The 20,291-nt window shown below is 44.0% G+C and overlaps 1 protein-coding gene across 21 annotated transcripts in view; it reads right to left on the bottom strand.

Annotated features, from left to right (window-relative positions):
• The window catches only part of Eif4g3 (eukaryotic translation initiation factor 4 gamma 3), a 229,760-nt gene that overhangs the window by 116,917 nt on the left and 92,552 nt on the right, over positions 1-20,291 (bottom strand). For 7 of the 21 annotated variants that reach the window (XR_007833431.1, XM_051171468.1, XM_051171469.1 and 4 more), the window contains 6 exons: positions 17,244-17,339; positions 15,839-15,952; positions 12,597-12,629; positions 3,660-3,680; positions 2,674-2,853; positions 2,050-2,164 (listed from right to left, as the gene is read on the bottom strand). Coding sequence is in view for 20 of the 21 variants with exons in the window: in XM_051171468.1 (XP_051027425.1) it covers positions 2,050-2,164; positions 2,674-2,853; positions 3,660-3,680; positions 12,597-12,629; positions 15,839-15,952; positions 17,244-17,273 (493 nt within the window). In the remaining variant the exon portion in view is untranslated. The remainder of the gene's footprint in view (positions 1-2,049; positions 2,165-2,673; positions 2,854-3,659; positions 3,681-12,596; positions 12,630-15,838; positions 15,953-17,243; positions 17,340-20,291) is intronic. The other 14 variants (XM_051171470.1, XM_051171465.1, XM_051171464.1 and 11 more) reach the window with 7 other exon arrangements.

Here is a 20,291-nt window from a genome sequence, read left to right as displayed (position 1 = left end):
AAATGTGCCTGCAAACACATTATGAAATGAGAAAGACGTGAATCTTCTAATTTTATAGTATTAGAAACAGTTAAGTGTCCACTTGTGATAAATGAAAAAGAAAGAACCACACTGTTCCGTGTTATTTCTGAGCTACTGTAGCTTTCTGCGTTCTGTTCTTTAATTTCCATCAGTGCCTTGGTTATCTGCAAAGTGACATGAGATCACTTTTGACGTAGGAAACTGTCTCAGTATAGATGACAATAGGACAAGCCTATTAATTAATCTGTGAGAAAGGGAGCCCTCAAAGGGAACAGGCGTCAGTCACACCTGCAGTGAAACTGTACGTCAGCACAGCGCTGCTTTACAATGATAAATAAAAAGGGTACACTTGGAAGAGAAAGAAAAGTCGGTGTTTCCCGGGTTTTGTTCTGAGTTTTTCAGACAGGGGCTCTCTGTGTAACCCTGGCTATCCTGGAACTCACTCGGTAGCCCAGGCTGGCCACGAACTTAGAGATTCTCTTGCTTCTGCCTCCTAAGTGGTGGGACTGTCCAGCTAAAACAATCAATGTTTAACATGACAGATTCAAACCTACACAGTTCCAGGGGGCTGGAGAGATGGCTCAGAGGTTAAGAGCATTGACTGCTCTTCCAGGTCCTTAATTCAATTCCCAGCAACCACTGATGGTTCACAGCCCTCTATGTGATCTGATGCTCTCTTCTGGCTACAGGTGTACATACAGACAGAACACTGTATAGATAATAATGAATAAATAAATCTTTTTTTTTTTTTAAAGAAAGCTACATGTGTCCTACATATGATACAAGAAAAACAGCCAACTGGCTCAAACATGTAGGAAGAATTTAGTATGACAATTCAGAGTCAAAGATCACTCTAGTAACCTGTGAGGAAACTGGGATTCAGCGAGAAATCACTGAAAACAGATCTGTCAATTAGAATGTATTCCCTTCGCTACATGGAATTTAAAGGAATAATGATTTTAGCATGTTTACTCTGAAAATCTAAGCTTTTCTACTTAGAAAATTTTGGATAACAATATTTATTATAAGAATGCAAGCTACAAAGATCTATATATCGGAGGAAGTCGTTGAGATTTTGATATTTATAGATTAGAAGATGAATCCTTTTGAAACAGCATCATAAGGTGTGCTGACCCATGGAATGGTCAAGCTTTAGCCTCTAAGAATGTTGCCATCACAAGAGACTCAGAGTTACCCCAGTCCAAGTAAAGAAAGCTCAGACAGCACTCTAAAGGACCACCACCGACTGAATCTCAAAGCCTCATTTCCTGGTATCCACTGATTTTTCCTCCCCAGTTCCAGTTTCTGTGAGATGAAACAGGTGTCACATGCACTAAGTGTGTTCAGCAAGCACTCTGCATTACTTTTGAGTTCCCTATAAACCTACATGGCAAGAACTAGCATTGCAGCTGCACTGAGAACACCTTTAAAGCTGAGGCAGGAGGATTCTGATGCAAGGACAGGCTGGGCTACCCAGTGAGAACCTGTCTCCCCATCTGCTTTCCCTCCAGGAGCATCTTTCAAAGCATTGTTACCTGACCTAGTCATCAGAACACCCCCAGCTCTGCCTGAAAGCTGCAGGTAGGAACCACAGTGGCCCCTGTCTGCTCCCCGGAGTCTGCCACTCACTGTGCTAGGGCTTCATAAATATCACATGAAAGGGGGGATAGAGTGGGCTGAGAATAAAAGCTCTGAGGGAAGGAAAAAAATACCAAGAACAGGAGGTAAATTTATACTACCAACAAAACATAAAACTCCATGGCAGTTAGTTACTTGGTGGGAGGAGGTAGAAACCTACCACATGGATTCAACAGGGTGAGCATCCTCGGCAGGCGGCACTGACTACACATCTTTCTATGATCATTTCCCCATAAGCCACTCTCTATAAAAGCTCTCAAGACAAAACAGTTTGTAAGACTTTATTTAAAAATCCGTCAAGCCTCTAAGTGGTAACACCTAATGTGACCCAGTAAAGAATAAGATGAGCATGACAAACGAGCAGAAATGGCTTAGCATTTTTTTACTCACCATAAGCATTAGCAAAGTCTCCAGGTCCTGGTCCAGGATAAAAAGGTCCCGGCCCCGGAGGCTGAACCGGATACTGCTGCGGGGGCCCCACGTATGGAGGGCCGCTGTGGCGGTACTGGAAGAGAGCACACATGCGGATGACACAGAGGGATGTCCAGAACTAGAGCACACATGAAGAGAATTTCTGGAGGACACAGAGCTGTGGTTGTTAAACACACTCCAAATGCCTGCTTGCCTACGAGACAGGGACAGTGAAGGAAAAGGTCTTTCCTGGCTGTAGTTGTGCGTCAGTGCACAGCAGGCCAGGCTCACTACAGTGGGATTTCAGGCTGGCAGATTTCAATGACACGAACGATGCTACAGGAAAGGTGATAACTGAGTCCATTTTAGAGCAGCCAGTTGCAAGGAAGAAAGATTATGTTAGGAGATAATGTCTCCATCAACTTGTGAAATTGTAACAGATGTTTAAAAATCTTTGTATAGTTTTATGAAAGTTGACAAAAAATGGCTAGACATAATCAATTTAAAAAAACAAAACAGAACTCACACATAGCTAAAATCTAGGCTATGGATCACTGCCCCGCCTCCACCTCCAGCCCCCTCGACTGCCAGCTCTCCCTTTACCTGTGGTATACAGTACTGAGGCCCCTGGGGCACTGGGTACGGCATGGGCAGGTGGTTAACCATCATGATGTGCTGATTGGCCTGATACACGGCAGTGGGAGTCTGCGCACCAGGACGGATGGAAGGACTGCTGTTTGGGATGGCAGCTCTGGGAGGCTGGATTTGAGGCCTCTGGAAAAACTGAGATAGGGAGAACATTTTTTGGTTTTTTCATAGAATTATATATAGGTCTAGTATCGAGGTTTTTTTCCTTCCCCCACTACTAAACAAAACTACTTGGAGATATAATAACTAAGTTCACAGAATATATTCCACACTGAGTCAGGTTCTGATCAACATATCCCACATTAAAACCAGGGCAGTCTCAGTGCTTAAGCCTCAGCTATTTAGAAGTATAAGCCATGCACCATAACTATTCATTGTAATATCTGTAACAAATACAACAAAAGAAGTAACTGGTATTTCTCTAAATGTTCTATTTTATAAAAATCAGTGACTTCTGAATAAAGAAAGCGTAGCTAAAAATCAAATCATTAAAAATTAGAAGTGGTCAACCTAAAACAATACTACCAGCCATTGGTAAGGTGCTAAAGAGAACAAGAATCTACAAGAACATAAGCATTTTCATTCAAGCCCATTAACCAAATTAAAACCATCTCTGTAAGGCTGTCACATACAGAAAGAAGCCTGTCAAAATGGTGATACAACCACACCCTAAACTGAACCAAATTTTGCTTTCTACAATACTCTGCAATAAAAGCGGAAAGCCTAGATAAGCTTTGGAATAGTCTGAGCTGAGCCAGGCTCAGCTCCCTGCCAGACGGCAGCTGTTCCTGTAGATAGGCACAGTTTTCAGTGCGCTCGCTCCCAGCTATGGCCCTAGAGCCAGATTCCAGCATGCCTATGCCTACTCATTAGCAACCGCACTGTAAAATAACAAGAGGACAGAGTAATAAAGAGGCCATGCAGAACTGGAAGTTTGTTACCTGGATGGGTCTGAATCCTCCCTTCAATTATGAAGCAAGAAGCAGCAGGGAACAGAAAGAAAGCCAATGGAGAAGCTTACAGATCAGTAGGAAGGGTAGGACGTAGCATGCAGCGTGACAAAAACATCTTTCTGTTCAGTAGTAAGTCAGGAGAAGAGTGAAGACTAGAAAACTGGAATGACATTTCTCCACTTGAGACTCAAGCACACATGGAATCAAAGTTCTAATTATTTAGTTTTAAAAATTTATTTAAAAAAAAAAAAAGCCAGCAACAAAAATACTACTATCCGTTTCTGGTTCTCTAACACCTTACAAAAGAACTACTAGGCAGTCAAAGTACAGTTGGGGTTACCGAGTCTTAATTCTGGCTCTTAAATGCCCAACTGCATGATTCTGAATTATTTTTTAACAGTCTAATTCCTATCTTAGGGCATTAAAAAACAAACAAACAAAAACAAAACAAAATCCTCTCATACAGCTCTAAACCAGAGAGCTCTAATACCAAGCTGAAAAAAGCTGGTCTGGCTCTGAAAGCTCCTGAATTGCCTCCTGATTCTGGACATGAGTGCTGCAATTGACCTCTGACCCTCTCAGGGCTTATTCCATCCTTTTGTTAACAGGCATTCTAGGTGTCTACATAACTAATCATCTTGTGCTAAAGTGGGAAAACTGTAATGTGGGGCCCAATTCTCACTCCCATTCAACCTTTGTACAAGGGAAAGCCCTACAGAGATTAGACCACAGTAGCTAGAAAGCTGAGGCAGGAGAATGCTCTGTGTGGGGAATCAATGGGGGAGGTCAAAAGGAGGGGGTGATGGAGATGAAAGAAAGCACAGGAGGCAAAGTTGGTGAGATCTTAGGAACTGGTGGGGAGATGAGTCTAACAAAGTCCCCTGGTTGTCTATCTCCACTGACAGCCAGGGGACAGGTAGAATTTGTGGGGGCTGCAAACAGGAAGGCTAAAATGGTGACCCTACCTGCAGCCAGCAGACACATTCACACTTTTATACCTGTGCTGTGAACACATTTCTAGAATAAACACGAGCATTTCTATTCCTCTGTCCAAGCATCAGGAGCATAGCAAGCTGTAAGGAGGGGGCCATCCAGCTGCTCAACTACTGAACACCGCAGGCTACAGAAAGAACGAAGGGATCCACGCTGTGAGAGCCCTTTCCATCAAGTCTAGAGGCAGTCAAGACAAGAAGAGCCAGCAAGCCACAAACCCAGAGGTGCGCTTTCCTCTGCCAGCTCCTCAACTGACATTACACACTCCCACCCCCCCTAAAGATTCATGTGCTGGGTGGCAAAGGAGAAGACAAGACTCTACTCTGCTCACAAAGAAGTCTATAGACAGCAGACAGGGCAAGTTCCCCTGCATCCTACAGTGAGGGTTCTTAGCAGTATTTCGACTGTTCTGATGGTATTCTTAACCAGCCTGCCCAATAAAATAACTTATTCCTTCAGTCATGTTGAACCCAAGTGTTTCTAATAAAATTCCCGATGTAAGCACAGTCAAGCCACCACAGAATGTGTAGCTATGCTGGTAAGAGGCATTGTGTTGTTGTTGTTGTTTCAACTCTGAAACTGGGTAAAAACACATTAAGTAACAGCAGGTGGCCAACAGGTGAGCTCTCTCTAGCATTAAGGGACTACCGGAGTTGGCCCAAGCCTTGGCATCACACTAACTCACTCTCACAGCTGGTCTCTAAGACATGCACTATTGCTGACACCACAGATCCAAAGAGAGAAGCAGAGCGTTTGACTAGAGGGCTGGGGGTCCCTCATGTGTAGTTTAAACAGTCAGGCTCTGGGTCTGGACTGTTGGCTATTGAGTATAGTATCTCTCATGAGATAGAAAGTAACCAACCATCAGAAATCTAGTCATTTCAAAGGCAGAAGAGACTTGGTGGGACCTTTACCCAGTACACTAATATAGAGCACATCTTGGTTTTTGGTTTCTGTTTTTCAAGACAGAGTTTTTCTCTGTATAGCCCTGGCTGTCCTGGACTCACTTTGTAGACCAGGCTGGCTTTGAACTCACAGAGATCTGCCTGCCTCTGCCTCTTGAGTGCTGGGATTAAAGGCGTGCACCACCACACCCAGCTCTGTAAAGCACATCTTTAATCATAACTGACAACTGTAAGACAAAGGAGGCACTCATTACTTCACAAAATCATTGTCTCTTATTCCAGAAAATACCTTTGTGCCCTGTAAATAAACAGGCATGTGTTCGCATGCATAAACACACTTCCCACACGTCATCAACGACCCACTCAAACTATACTGAATTGACACTGTAAAAACAGGATACTTTGAGCTGCTCTGTCCTCTTAAACATACACATAGGCAGACACACACACATATACACATTCATAATAGATACACACGCATGTACACAACTAGAAAACTGAGAATTGGGAAATACAAATAGAGGTCAAGATTCTTTTCTACACCCCTTCCTAACAACTCAATGGAATATGAATTCTATTTACCAGTGATGCAAGAAATGTAGGCTATTTTTCAGATGAGTGGGCATGGCAGAAAGCCACCAGGTGGGCAATGAAACTGTTGATACTTAAATGAGTGTCAAACAGGTAAGTCTTTCTTTTTATTGGCTCCAAAGTATTCAGTGTGCACCATCTACCCCTCCTCTGCTGTCTATCCCTAAACACCACAGTTAAGTCGAATCCTTCGGTGTAACTACCAATTGTCAGAGTTATCTAAAAATTGCTGTGTTGGTCTGAATAGAAATGGACCCCTTAGACTTGTGTGTTTGAACACTTGGCACATCGGGAGTGACACAATTCGAAGCTGTGGCCTTGTTGGAGTAGGTGTGCCCTTGTGGGAGGAAGTGTGTCACTGTGGAGGTGGGCTTTGAGGTCTCATATATGCTCAAGCTAGGTCTAGTGCAGCAGCCTCCTGCTGCTGCCTACACGCCGCCATGCTTCCTGCCATAAGATGGGACTAAACCACTGAAACCATAAGTGAGTCCCAGTTAAATACTTTTCTTTATATGGGCTACCCAGTCATGGTGTCTCTAAAAAAGATAGTTGCCATCACATTTCAAGTGGCCAGTACCAAATGCAGCCAGGAGCTACAGTAACAAAAGGTGTGAGGGGAAGCACCCATTACCATAGTAAACCCTACTGACATGCTGCCACAGAGGGCTGCATCAGATAGAAGGGACCAGCCCTGCCAGGAGGATCTGCTCTGTCAGGAGGAGGAGTCTGGAAGTGAACATCCTCCAAGAAGACTTCAGCCCTAGTTTTACTCTAGCTCAAGAATGGACTGGATCAATTGTTAGGAGTGTGTGCCCAGGTGTGGCCTCAGAGCAGGCCTGAAGCCTTTCTTTACGTTCCTTTATCTACGAACCTGTCCACAGTGACACACTTATCTCAACAGTACACTTCTCAGTAGAAAAGCCTTCAAGCCTGTGATGGGAAAGAAAGAAAAAGAAAATCACAAGGCAACTGGCTTTTCTCTTCCAGCAAAACGAACCGAGCTACCACAGGAACGACACATTTCAGCGCTCCTCTACAGTGCAGACTGTCCCACACCACTCAGCTAGCTCATAGTCCGTCCATACTAATAGCCAGCCACTTTGAACATGACATACTACTCAGCATTTGCCAATACCACACACACAAAGAGCATGTAACCAGTGCAGAATGATTCTATGCTGGGAACATTTTGAGATACCAATTCCCCGTTGTTTTTCTCTTAATCAAAAGACCTGTGGGCCGGGCATGGAGCTCTACACCTTTCCTTTTTACTTCCAGCACTCAGAAAGCAGCAATAGGTGGAAGTCAATTTATCTACAGTGAGTTACTGACCACAGGGAGGGAGGGAGGCTGGAGTGTCGCAACACAATGAGAGCATCTTTCAACGGAAAAAACAAAAACACAAAATACAAAAAAAGTAATACTTGATCTCGCTGTGAAACCCAAAAGCAAGACGAGGAGAGTAACATAGGGAACTCCAAACCACACTACACAAATTTCAGTAATCCAATACATCGAACAACTACCACAAGGCAGAGTTCAAATCCCACCTAGTGGATTGTGCTCATCCAAGTGCACTTCCACTCTCTCAGCTTCTCATCCATCATACTGGGATTTTCAACAAGAAGGAAAGACAGCCAACATCACTCTATAGTGGCTCAGAATACATCTGCTTCTTCCATAGAAGAAAAGGGTTAATGGTGAAAGGGCGGCAGTTACAGAATGAAAAGATGGGAAAACCTAGGCCAAATGAGGCCCTGCCTGTACCAATCCAAACACATGCACGCTGCTGCTGCGTGCCTTGATGGAGCAGTGCCCTCCTGACCAAACTGCAAAGTTAACTCCAGCGTGCCAAGTATAGTTAAGGATCTTGGAAACAAAAGCAAATCCACAAAGCAGACCCCACAGCAGTCTCTTGTCTCTCTTAAGAACAAACAACAACATGTTCAATATTTACAAGTCTTGGGATTTGCCCCAATTCACACAACTCCATTTTACACAGGGTAAAAAAGTGTAGCTTCTAACTACATGGGGCGATGTTTTCTTTTCACAAAGATCCCTCCAAATGGTTAGCAAAGGACAACTCACTTGCCTCACACTTACCAAGCATGGCATGCCCCACATTCATAAGGAATATTCTCTGATGTAGATTTCTTTCTTTCTTTGTTTGTTTGTTTTCGAGATAGGGTTTCTCTGTGTAGCCTTGGTTGTCCTGGACTCTAATTGTAGACCATGCTGGCCTCGAACTCACAGAGCTCTGCCTGCCTCTGCCTTCACAGCTGCTGGGATTGCAGGTGTGCACTACTTTGCCCGACTTGATGTAGATTTCTTTACAAAATGTAAAAGGATATAAATGACAAGAAGTAGCCACTAATGAAAGAGAGACAAGAAATCTTATTGCTAGTCTCGACATCTTGGGCTGGGTGGCTTGGGGACACTTTTTGAGTTAAGAATTCCACCGTGCACTCTGGTTGGCCTATAGCTTGGGATACGCCTGCCTCAGCCACCCAAGCACTAGGGCAACATGTAGCTCCTGGCCAATCCTGAAGCTAAGTCTTTTTTTGGCGGTGAGGGTAGGGGCTGAGAGGCTTCCCTCTGTCGCCCTTGCTGTCCTGGAACTGTGTAAATAGACCAGGCTATCCTTGAACTCAGAGATCTGCCTGCATCTGCCTCCCAAGTGCTGGGATTAGGCGAACACCACTATGCCTGGCTTCGAAGCTAATTCTAAGTCTTGCTTTTAAAATATCTGGCTAAAAAACAAAATAAAGCAAAACAAAACAAAGAATATAGGGCCAAAGCAAACAACCATAGGTGAAAAGTAATTTGTGACTTCAAATTCAACCTGAAGTACAAGCCGCTAAGACCCAAGGACAAAGATGGACATGCGGTTTTGTTTTAAATGTGTGTGTGTGTGGACTTTGTCCCTGAAGAAGTTTCACTATGCTGCCATCCATGTCCTGTTCTGTGTAATGAACACCTGCTCCTCACCAACTCTCCAAAGCTGTCTCTACCTGACTCTGCAGGTGAGGAGGAGGGACCCATAGACTCATCAAATCTCAAAGGGGAAGTCTCACCATTTCCATGGAGTGTCTAGAAACAAGTGGGGTGGGACTGACTGGCAATTGGAGGGCAAAGAGTGCTACATACACTGCAATATAAAGGATGGTTTTCCACAACTTATCACCCCACACATTCCCTATAGTAAAACAGATTTCCTGTGAAGGCAAAACAGCTAACTTTTCCTTTCGACTGACGTCCACTATGTCAGCACTGGCACAAGCATCTCCTGCTTGGAACTGCTGCTCCATTGCTTTCTATCTCCACAGAAATCACTGCTACTGTGGGAGCTAAGGAGACTGTACTACTTACTTCTTGTTTACTGGGTCACATACATAGGCCTTGACTCTACAAAATTTTCCCACCTCAATCTCCACCACTGTGTCTGCCAAGACTTCCTTATTCACTGAACTCTATGGGGTAGAATGAAATAGAACAAAAAGACCCTAAGTGGCACTGAGCCAGGAAGAGTAGCCTGTACTCAAGAGTAATACTCTAGGTTCCCATGTTGCACTCCAAAAACTCATCTCAAAAAATGACCCTAAGAAAATATTTTCCGAGGCTGAAGATACAGCTTAGTTAGTTGCACACTTCCCGAGCATGGGTTCAAGCTCAAGCACCATGCAGACCAGGTGTGGGGCACCTGCTTACGATACCAGCACCAGGAAGGTCAAGTCCTGGGCCTGGAGAGCCAAATTTGGTCCCTCAGATACAGATAAAGGTGGAAGGAAAAAACTGACTCATACATGCACTGTGGCACACTCTGACACAAATAATACTTTAAAACAAACACAAGGTAATCTTCAGCTATAGAGTAGGCTACATGCCAACTTGAGGTAGCTACCAGATAACCCATTTGATCAAACCAAAGCAAGCCTTTTCTTGCTAATGAATGCAACACACAGGTATAATTCTCTATTTAGCAGGAAAAAGTTTTTAATGAATTACTTATCTTATAAATATATTTTTTTTATTTACTCTTTGAGAATATCATCCTGAGATTTTTTTTAAGCAATCAGAAAAGGTTGTATATGACACAAGGGGCATGGCTACTAAAGTCAATCTTATGTCACAAAAGTCTCTGAAAGCAAGTCACATACCTCATGAGAAAGTTTTTAAAATGACTGTGCAAATTGATGTTTGTAAGCGCTCGGCACAGCACCCCAAGCTGAGGGCCACTATAGGGGACCCCAGGTAGCAGAAACATAGAGCCGTTCGGTTTCTGCTCCAGCCCTCAAGAACAGAGAGCTTTTTAGATCAACCATCCTAAGGAAATTGTCACTGCTCTGGTTTCAGAATTCGCACCACCTACCAAAAGAGGAGGAGAAGAGCGGCCAAAGGCATTCCTAATTACTGCTACTGGCGGTGTTCCCTGAGAAAAACCAATGTTTAAGAAACACAGAGGTGAGTGAAGAAACTTAACATTACCCCTTACCAAGGAACTCAAAAGGTGTTTTCCTTCTTGCTAGTTAATTCACAAAATCCCACTTCCCTTTCACTCTACTTTTTGGGCAGAAATGTCCTCATTTCTCTCTTAGGAGTATTTGATCTCACCTTGATTAAAATATAAACTTTGTCTCTGCAGACTTGAATAAATTCTTTAAAATTATATTAACTCTGGAGTTGGAGGGATGGCTCTGTGGTTAAGAGTACTGACTGCTCTTCCAAAGGACCCACATTCAATTCCCACCACCTACAAGGTAGTTCATAGCCAGCTGTCACTCTACTTTCAAGGGGTCCAGTGCCCTCATCTGGCCTCCAAAAACAACAGTACACACAAATGTAGCCATACAAGCAGGGGGAAAAATGATAAATATAAAAACAATGATAAAGGAACTATATATTTAAGTAGTAGCAAGCACATGGTCCTCCCTCTGACCACTTCATTTGCATTCTTCTTCTTCTTCTTCTTCTTCTTCACATTCTTCCTTTTTAGGGTATCTCTGTCAATTCCATTTGAGAGATGAGAAAGCTGAAGCTGAGGATAGTAACTTATCCAGAACCCTCAGTTAATAAGGGAATGAAACCTATGTCTGGCTCCTGCCAATATTCCGAAGTGTATCGTCAAGCTAAAAAAAATACCCAAGTTCTATCACACACACACACACACACACACACACACACACACACACACACACACACATCCATGCCATATCCAAGCTTGGAACACCTTAGAAATTGGTGGCCCTGTCTCCTCCAAATTGTTAAGACTATTATTTTAAGCAATAGAGCTTTGTGTTAATTCACTCAATATAACGAAAGATTTAAAGTGACAACACCAGTTTAATGAATAATAAAAATTCTGAACAAAACAGTATCATGGGTAAACACAGGAAGGGTCCTTCTCATGTCTCTCAACACTAACAGGCTGACTAAACACACCTTATTTAGGAGCACTGTGTGTCTGACTGGCTCATCTGTGTCAGGTGCTGTGTGTTCCTACAAGTCTGCTTTCTGTTTATACAGCAGGGGGCTGAAGCTTAGAGACTTGCCTATGTGCACTGGTCACATGCACCCCAATGTGTCAGCCTCTAACCTGGGCTGTTCCTACTACACCACAGGGAAAGTGTCTCAGAACACTCCATGCGGTGCTAGAGCGGGGACAAGGCGATAACTGGAGTCTTTTTGGTTTTTCGAGGCAGGGTTTCTCTGTGTAGCCTTTGTTGTCCTAGATTCACTTTGTAGACCAGGCTGGCCTCGAACTCACAGCAAATCACCTGCCTCTGCCTCTCAAGTGCTGGGATCAAAAGCGTGCACCACCACTGGAGTCTTTAGTTTTCCCCATTGGGTCACCTTTAGTACACATATGCAAAGTAATGCAGACGTGGTTCCTGATTTTTTTAAACTTTAATTCCTATCACATCCTCATCTTATAGAGTAATAGGTTAAACATTCAGGTTAAGTATGGTATATGAAGAGTTCTATGCAGCAGATGAATGCTCCTTGTTGTTAACCAATTTGTTATGAGTCTGAGTTAGTGATTCACACATGGCTTTAGAAAGCTACTCTTTTCATTAGTGTCAGTTACAGCAGAGTGTTAACGCAACCCTTAGAATGCTGCCTGCTCCAATAGCTTAAATTCATTAACAAAACCTGTGAGGACGTAATATACCTAACGTTTGACAGTCGTCTAAATTCAAAGTATCTTCTCAAGGGAAGAAAACAATGTTTTAAGCTTGCTATATAAACAGAGGCAAATGGGCTTGTTAAAAAATAATGTTAAACGAATTAAAAATAAAGCCAAGCAACTCTGACTAGACAGAGACTGCTCACGAAGAACCATCAGTGTGCTCACACAGGGTGGCAGCATTCTAAGGGTCAGCAGCTACAAAGCCCCACATGTTAGTCAGGGTGACAGTGAAGGGCAAGGGTACAGTACCTGATGATGGGCAGGTCGAGGCCCCGCTGCAAACTGAGAGGAGAAGGGAAAACAGACACAAAAGGAAAGGCACAAAGAGTCAGAAACACAACAGAAACCAAAGTTACACAATATACAACAAAAGAAAAAGTAAAACCCACAAGAGTAAAAATAAAAACACAAAACAGTAAAGGCTTTGCTGTAGGACAGTGACAGACAGGCACCAAGACCCACCAGCTACCACCACAACCCACCCTCACCCCCAGATATTTTGTCATTTAGAAGCTGGGAAAAGGCTGTTAGCTATTAGCATCTGGGTACTCTCTCACAGGACTAGCGTAAATAAATTCTTTAAAAAAAAAAAAGGATGCAAAGTTTGAAACAATAGGTGGTTGTATTGAAACAAACATGGAAATCAAATATGCTGCATGAAACTATATCTAGTTGGAGGGCACCAGAAATGTTTTTAGATTACAAACACACAGTAGATATTTATGTCCTCAGGAAATAGAAATACATGTCAAAGAACAGACTGAATTGTTCCTTAAATGGGTGTCTAATACACAGCCTTAGAGTGTGTGTGTGAGTACGTGAGTGTGGCAGAGAGTGCGTGTATGTGCATGCTCGCGCGCATGTGTTGCAATGCAGTTAACTAGTAAAACTGAACAGTCAGCACGTCAAAGCAAACAGCCAGTAAAGACGACTGCTCTCTAATGTGATCAGTCAATGGCATTACTATAGGACGGAGGAGAGTGGGAAGGAAATGCGAAATTTCGACTCTGCGACTGAGGGGCCTGCTTGCCTGGACACCCAGTGCTGGCAATGGGAGGAGGAGCGCCCAAGCCCTCTCTTACTTCTAGCACTTGACATGCACTTCCATTCGGCCTCCTACAACAACTCCTCAATCAGAATTTAAAGCACAACAAAACAACCAAACCTCTAGAATTAAATAATTTATCAAAGCTAAATCTGGATCCTAATAATAATTTTAACTAAAAAAGACAAAGAAAATGCAGCATGAAGCCACACCTGCTGGCAATCCCTGCTGGACTCCACGTGGACTACCCTTTTTAGCAGTGAAAACACCACGAGAGCTGTTCTGAGTACAAAGCAGCAGGGTTTTTCGTCACCATATTTAAGGACTACATAAATATGTGTGTCTTGGAAGCCCTTGTGCCTTCACAACCACAGAGGAAGCAGGCTGCAGACTGACTTGAGTGTTGCTCACCTCCACTTAGCAGTTCACTCATCCATCCACAAAACAGACCGTGCAGCTTTGGAACTTTCCCCACTGGGCTACTCCACAGTGAAAATACCTAACACAGCTGTGGAGCACACCGCCCCAGCATGGAGCCCACTGACAAAAGAAATCCTACTTCAGAAACTACAATGTCAGCAAGTGTTTAGAAAAGCACCTTGATGGTCTGTGCTTGCTCAGGGTGTGTTGAGAGAAGACCCTAAGTTTGGCAAATAGGCTTTTCAGGATGACAAAAGGTGGCAGCTAGGGTCTTCTAGAAATTTCTCCTCTTCAAAGAAACAGGTTTTAAATTCATAGAACAGAATGGATCATTCCTCCACCATGGGCACCAAGTTTTGAGGTTAAGCAATACCATCCACATGACACGAAAAGAGAGGTCAGAAGGGGGAGATCCCTGCATGACACATTTGAGGAAAACAAGAGACAGCGGCCACTTCAAACACCGAGTCCAGCACAGGGGTGCCCAACTTAGTGCTCTGAAGAAAGGTCCTCATTTCCAAGGTTCTAACAAAAAAGTTCAACTTTAGACAACAGCCAAGTTCCAATCAAGAAAGAACTATCTTACAAAAGTATGCATATATGTGAAAAGAAAACCCTAACTAAGGCAGTGCAAAGGCCCTGGAGTCCCTGAACTGCTCTGTACTGGTCCTGAGGGCTGTGGGGTTGTCTTCTGGAGTGTTACCAATCTGACCTAGGGACGGCTGTAAGCAACAGAACAAACTGTAATCACTGCTGGCTCATGTTAAAAACAAAAGTTTCTTCTTTCCAAAGGCAGCACTTGGAGGTGGTGAGGACTGGAGGTATAAAGGAGAGCAGCTGCATGTGAACTGGGGTCCAGGGTTAAGACCACCTGGGTGTCCACGCCCTGCTGGGCAGAGTTGGTAGCTGAGGATGGCCAATGGAACAGTCACAGGTTACTACAAAAGCCAAGTTGTTCCTGCCCCAAGTCAGACTTCTAATAGCTTCACTATTTTTCTCAGACTATTAAAAAAACAAAAACAAAAACTACAGTTCCATCAAGAAAGTGGAGCAGATGGGCAGCTGTCAACATTTATAAATGTGGAACAATAGTCTCCATATTATGAACCTAAATTGGACAGTACGTATCGATCAGAAATACAGACGGGAAGAGAACCTGAGGGAGGAAGGGGGCACTTGAAGCCAGTAGGATTGAAAAAGCAGGTGCCCAAGAAGAACAGAAAAGGCTAGCCTATGCACTGCCACTGGCCTACTGAAGCAGAAGAGAATGGGGTACGCTGCCATCGCTCAACAAGCTGCAGGGCCCTCAACGCAGCCTCAAGCCTCTCCCTGCCGGGCCAGCAGCTGAAGGATGAACGGGACTAGACCATGGCAACTCGGAATGGAAACAGAAAATGCACTCCTGCCAAGTTTCATGCCCGATTTTACCCTCCCGGCACCAACACAAATAAAATAAAAGCTATCAGACCCAAAGCAATATGCAAGAATAGTCTGTGCTCTGCCAGTCTTGCACTTGCTTTGGGCATGTAATGGAATGTGCTATGTGTGGCTTCTAGTAAAGTGGTGGTAATGGTCACTACTGGAGGAAATGGCAAAAAATTGCAAACAGGATAGTAGCTGAAAGAGTTTATGACCACAGGGGAAAAATGGCTGATAACTACAGATAATTGCTCCCTTAATAATCAATTATAAAATGGGAAGGGTAGACAAGAAGCCTTGAAATTTATCTTTTAAATTCAAATTATTGTTTAGATTCAAATCTGAAAGGGATATTCCACTTCACATTTAAAATAAGGGGAGAAGTGTAAAGCCCAAATTATTCCTGTCTAATTCCCAATAGAGGACCCACCCAATTGGTTAGAGTTTTCCCACTGCCCCTGGCAGAAACTAGCACGCCAGGTTGGGCTTCTGGAGAAGAAGCAAGCAATGCAGTTCTGTTCATCAGCCAATGTGTGGGTGTGGTCAGAAATAGTGCGTGCCAGAGGCACCGCTGCCTGCAAGAAGTACAGTTTGTTATATTGCTTACAATGCAGTATTTTATCCAGCCTCTTCCAGCCAAGGACCTGTAAACGGGAGTCTGTTCCAAAACCTTCCTCCTCTTCCAGTTGTCTGTGCAATGTATTGGCACTGCTCTGCTGGGCTGTCGAGAAAACTGGTTTAGAGATGCAGCTCTTCACTCAGGTCCTGCACAAGCTCTAACCGTGGACTGTCACTCTGACTATCTTCCCCAATCGTTAAAACGGGGACAGGAGGGAGAGGGCCGCAGAGTTCTCTGTAGTAAGAGCTTACCATGGCATCCCATGTTTTACAGTCAGGACAGGGTGGGGTCTACCTATATTGATGTGCTGGGATCTCAGGCCCACTCCAATAGCCAAGTATCCACATCCCCACAGCGCTCTCAGAACAACACTTGCACCAGACATTGGGTTCACCGTTTCAGCAAAAAAGGAGACAAGCAAACAGGCAACAAGGAATTGAGTTCCACAACTCTAAAAATGGTTTCTCCGACCAGTGGGAGAACCAGGATCTAAGAACAGGTGTTGGAGAAGAAGGCACCGAGGGAGAGGAAGGCGGAAGAGGTGAGAAGGACAGTCTAGACACTCTGGTTCTTTAAGCAAGTCTCTGGAACATTTCAAACTTCATGCATGAAACCAAATGAGCAGGAGCTAATGCAATGACCTTCCTGCGCTACAAGCAAAAAGCGGGGTTGGGGTGCAAAAAGAAGATCCCTGTATTCCAAGAATACACAGCGCTCAAGAACAAAGAGGACGTGAGGCACAATGAGATGTTACAGAGACGCCTTCTGCCCAAAGCTACTCATGCAGGGAAGGAAGCAACACTAAGGGCCGGACAGCAGAAGCCACTGTGCGCTGTGAGGCAGAAGGGTGACCTGGACTCCATCTCAGCACGTGTTGCAATGCACATGAGGGTGAACAAGGAGGATGACTGCACGTACACCTGTGTGACAATCAATTTACCACTGAAGGAACGAATACACTTGGGTAGATATCATGCATGTGATCAGACTGTCCAACGGCTGGATCGGTCTATTGACCCTGGGTCAGAAAGCCTACTTCCCACAGCAGTCTGAGGCTAGCCCGTCAAACCCAATTGGCTGCTAATGTCACTATACTTCACTTTTCTGATTCTGAACAGTGGAAGTAAAGCAGGAAGAACTTCACGGAGGGAAACCTGATATAACAGACTGTGTAGAAGGAACTTCATGGCACAGATCGACCTTTTCCTCCCTAAGAAATGTAAATGGCCACTGCGTCCAAGCTGTTCCAAGTGCAAGTGCAAACCAGTAACAGCAGTGACAGTGTGGTGGCAGTGATGATGACCATGGGGAGTCTTCCCCAGAACAAAGTGAGCATTCACTACAAGACCACAGCAGCTACACAGAAAAGCCAGAGCTGCCTCTGCTTACTTACCGGAGACCGGGCCTGAGGTTGTGAATTCATTGTCTGAGGGGCTTGAGGATAGACCAATGTAGCTGGACCCGCATTCTGTCCAGAGGGATAAGGGGTCTGTCAGAGAATGGGGGAAAAAACATTAAGAATATATATATATATATGACACACCAAATAAAATCCAACATTTTTTTAAAGCTTATAGAAGTGGTTTGCACTGGGGTCTGCAATTCTGTTTTTAAAGTTTCAAGGTGATCATAATGTTGAGCAGCAGATGGGAGGAGCCAGTGTGAGCCTCCTGACAGCTATCAGCAACCCAAATTTAGGTACAAATTTTACAAACCAGGAGTGCAGTGGACTCGCTGGAACTTCATCAACTTCTAGTGCGTGCGTGCGTGTGTGTGTACATTGTGGGGGAGGGGCTATGCATGTGGAGGCCAGCGGCTGATGGGCAATGAATGCTTCTGCACAGTGACCCATTCCCCAACCAGTTCCACCAGAAACAGAAGGCCAAACACTACCTTTAGTTATTTCCTTATTCAAATTGTATTTAACCTAGCCACAAATTGAACAACGGGGCAGTTACCTGGTCACGAGTACTGAGTATTAAGTAGTCAATAATTAGATGAAACTCTACAAACTGATTCAGGTTTTACTGTTTATCTAACCAAAAATTATTTTCATCACATACTACACTGAAAGGCTTGATCATATCAACTTTTTTAAAAGGTATGCAATTTCTTATCAGTTTTAGCTAATACAGATCAAAAAGGTTATGTCTTCACACATTTAAACATAGTTTGAAAATATCAAAGCCAGCATGGTGACGAAACATTAAATCCCATACTTGAGGGGTGTAGGTGCAACAATTGGGAGTCTGAGACCAGCCTGAACTAAATAGCAAGAACTGTCTCAAAAGGCGTAAGATACAGCCGGGCATGGTGGGACACGCCTTAAATCCCAGCACTCGGGAGGCAGAGGCTGGTAGACTCTGTGAGCTCCTCTGTGAGCTCGAGGCCAAGCTAGTCTACAAAGAGAGTCCAGGGCAGCCAGGGCTACACAGACAAACCCTGTCTGAAAAAAAGAAAGAAAGAAAGAAAAAGAAAAAATATAAGATGCCATGTATCAATGTATCAACAGACAAAAACATTCTATTGCTCAACCACAGACTCTTCAGAGCACAGAAAAGGAACCTATTGATTTTTTTTTTTTTTAAGATTTGTTTATTTGTTTAGGGTTTTGAGTGCTTTATCTGCATGTACACCTGCATGTCAGAAGAGGGCATCAGATCACATTATAGATAGTTGTGAGTCACCATGTAGTTTCTGAAACTGAACTCAGGACCTCCAGAAGGGCAGGAGGGACTCTTTTGGTTTTTTTGTTTTTGTTTTTTTGTTTGTTTGTTTTTGGTTTTTCGAGACAGGGTTTCTCTGTGTAGCCTTGGCCATCCTGGACTCACTTTGTAGACCAGGTTGGCCTTGAACTCACAGCGATCCACCTGCCTCTGCCTCCCGAGTGCTGGGATTAAAGGCGTGCGCCACCACGCCTGGCTCTCAGGAGGCACTCTTAACTGCTGAGCCATCCCACCAGGCCCAACCCCACACACTGCTTTTTCATGGACTATGCTAGAAATATGTTGATGGTCATTAGTGACTCGCCTGTCCAAATTTTAATAATGTCTTCAATACCCTGGGCAACAAAGGGCACACACAGCCAACAGAAGAGAAGAACATGAAATAGCATTCAGGGTTGAGGCGTTTTTATTCAGTAACAACAGGACACATCTAACCAGAGGAACTGTCAATGCTGTTCTCAACAAAACTGCATCAACACTTCCTATTATAACACCACACTAATAATTTTATTTTCCAGTATTTCAGGCTTCTGCTCTAAACATACTGAAAAAACAAAATCAAAAAAATCCTTTTCCTTTTCATATAGACTGAATGTGTGGAAAGAGCCAACTCATGCTGCATACAAGTCACTTTTGTTTAAAAGTATAGCACAGTGGCTGGTACAGGCACACACACGCGCGCGCGCGCGCGCACACACACACACACACACACACACACACACACACACACACACAGCATAGTGTCTGGGGCAGACACATAAACTGTTCTGTTACAACATAAGATCCTGTGCCCTCAGCAATGTGGTGTTGTTCATCAGTGGTGCTGGGTAAAAGAATTCGGCTAACAGCTCTCTCATGGAGCGTTTGTCCTCCCACTATGAGCTGAGCAGTGTTAGCAGCAGAAGCCTCCACATCCATTATTTCTTTTCTATACTTAAAGAATGATTAATCCAATTATTTGACAAACTTAACTCACTACTGTTTTACTAAAAATTATGCAAGCACTTCAGCATCCTATTTAATATTCACTTTATTTTTCACTGTGTGAGTATGTGTCTGTGTGTGGTGCATGCATGTGTGAATCTGGTTAACTGTAGAATCTAGAAAAGGGTGCTGGACACCCTGGAGCTGAATTATGGGTAGCTGTGAGCCTCCTGATGTGGGTCCTGGGAACTGACCCTTCCATGCTATGCGAAAGTAGTTTGTGCTCTGAACCACTGATCTCTCTCCAACTCCAAAGTAGCCTGTTCTTGAATTTTAACTTGTTTCTTTATTCTAGGGTGTGGGATTCCTCCCGCATGTGCTCCTGTGTCACTGCCTGCATGTGGAGGTCAGACGTTGGTTCTCTCTTCCCCCGATGTGTATCCTGGAAAGGGAACTCTCGTCCATCAGGCTTGGTGAGCCTAATAGCAACTGCATAGAGGGCTAGGGACAGATTAATGAGGAATCATTTCAAGAATTACTGATGATTTTGATAACTCCCTCCCTTTATAAAGACTGTCGAAGCCACCCCAGGACATTCACAGGCTCAAACTCAGTGTAGGACAACTGCCTGGAATACACAAGACCCTCAGATTTAATATCTGACACTAGAATATAGGGGTGGAAGTACTACACATCAGATCCATCACAATTATGTAGTCCAGTCCTCCCAAAGGACTGTGCAGGCGCACTGCACTTCCTGTGCACAGTGAACCTAACCCACAGTCCCTACA

The sequence above is a fragment of the Acomys russatus genome, chromosome 29 (genome assembly GCF_903995435.1).
Source record: "Acomys russatus chromosome 29, mAcoRus1.1, whole genome shotgun sequence".
Taxonomy (NCBI): domain Eukaryota; kingdom Metazoa; phylum Chordata; class Mammalia; order Rodentia; family Muridae; genus Acomys; species Acomys russatus.
The sequence above is the reverse complement of the archived record's forward strand: the minus strand, read 5'-3'. Positions and strand labels throughout refer to the sequence as shown.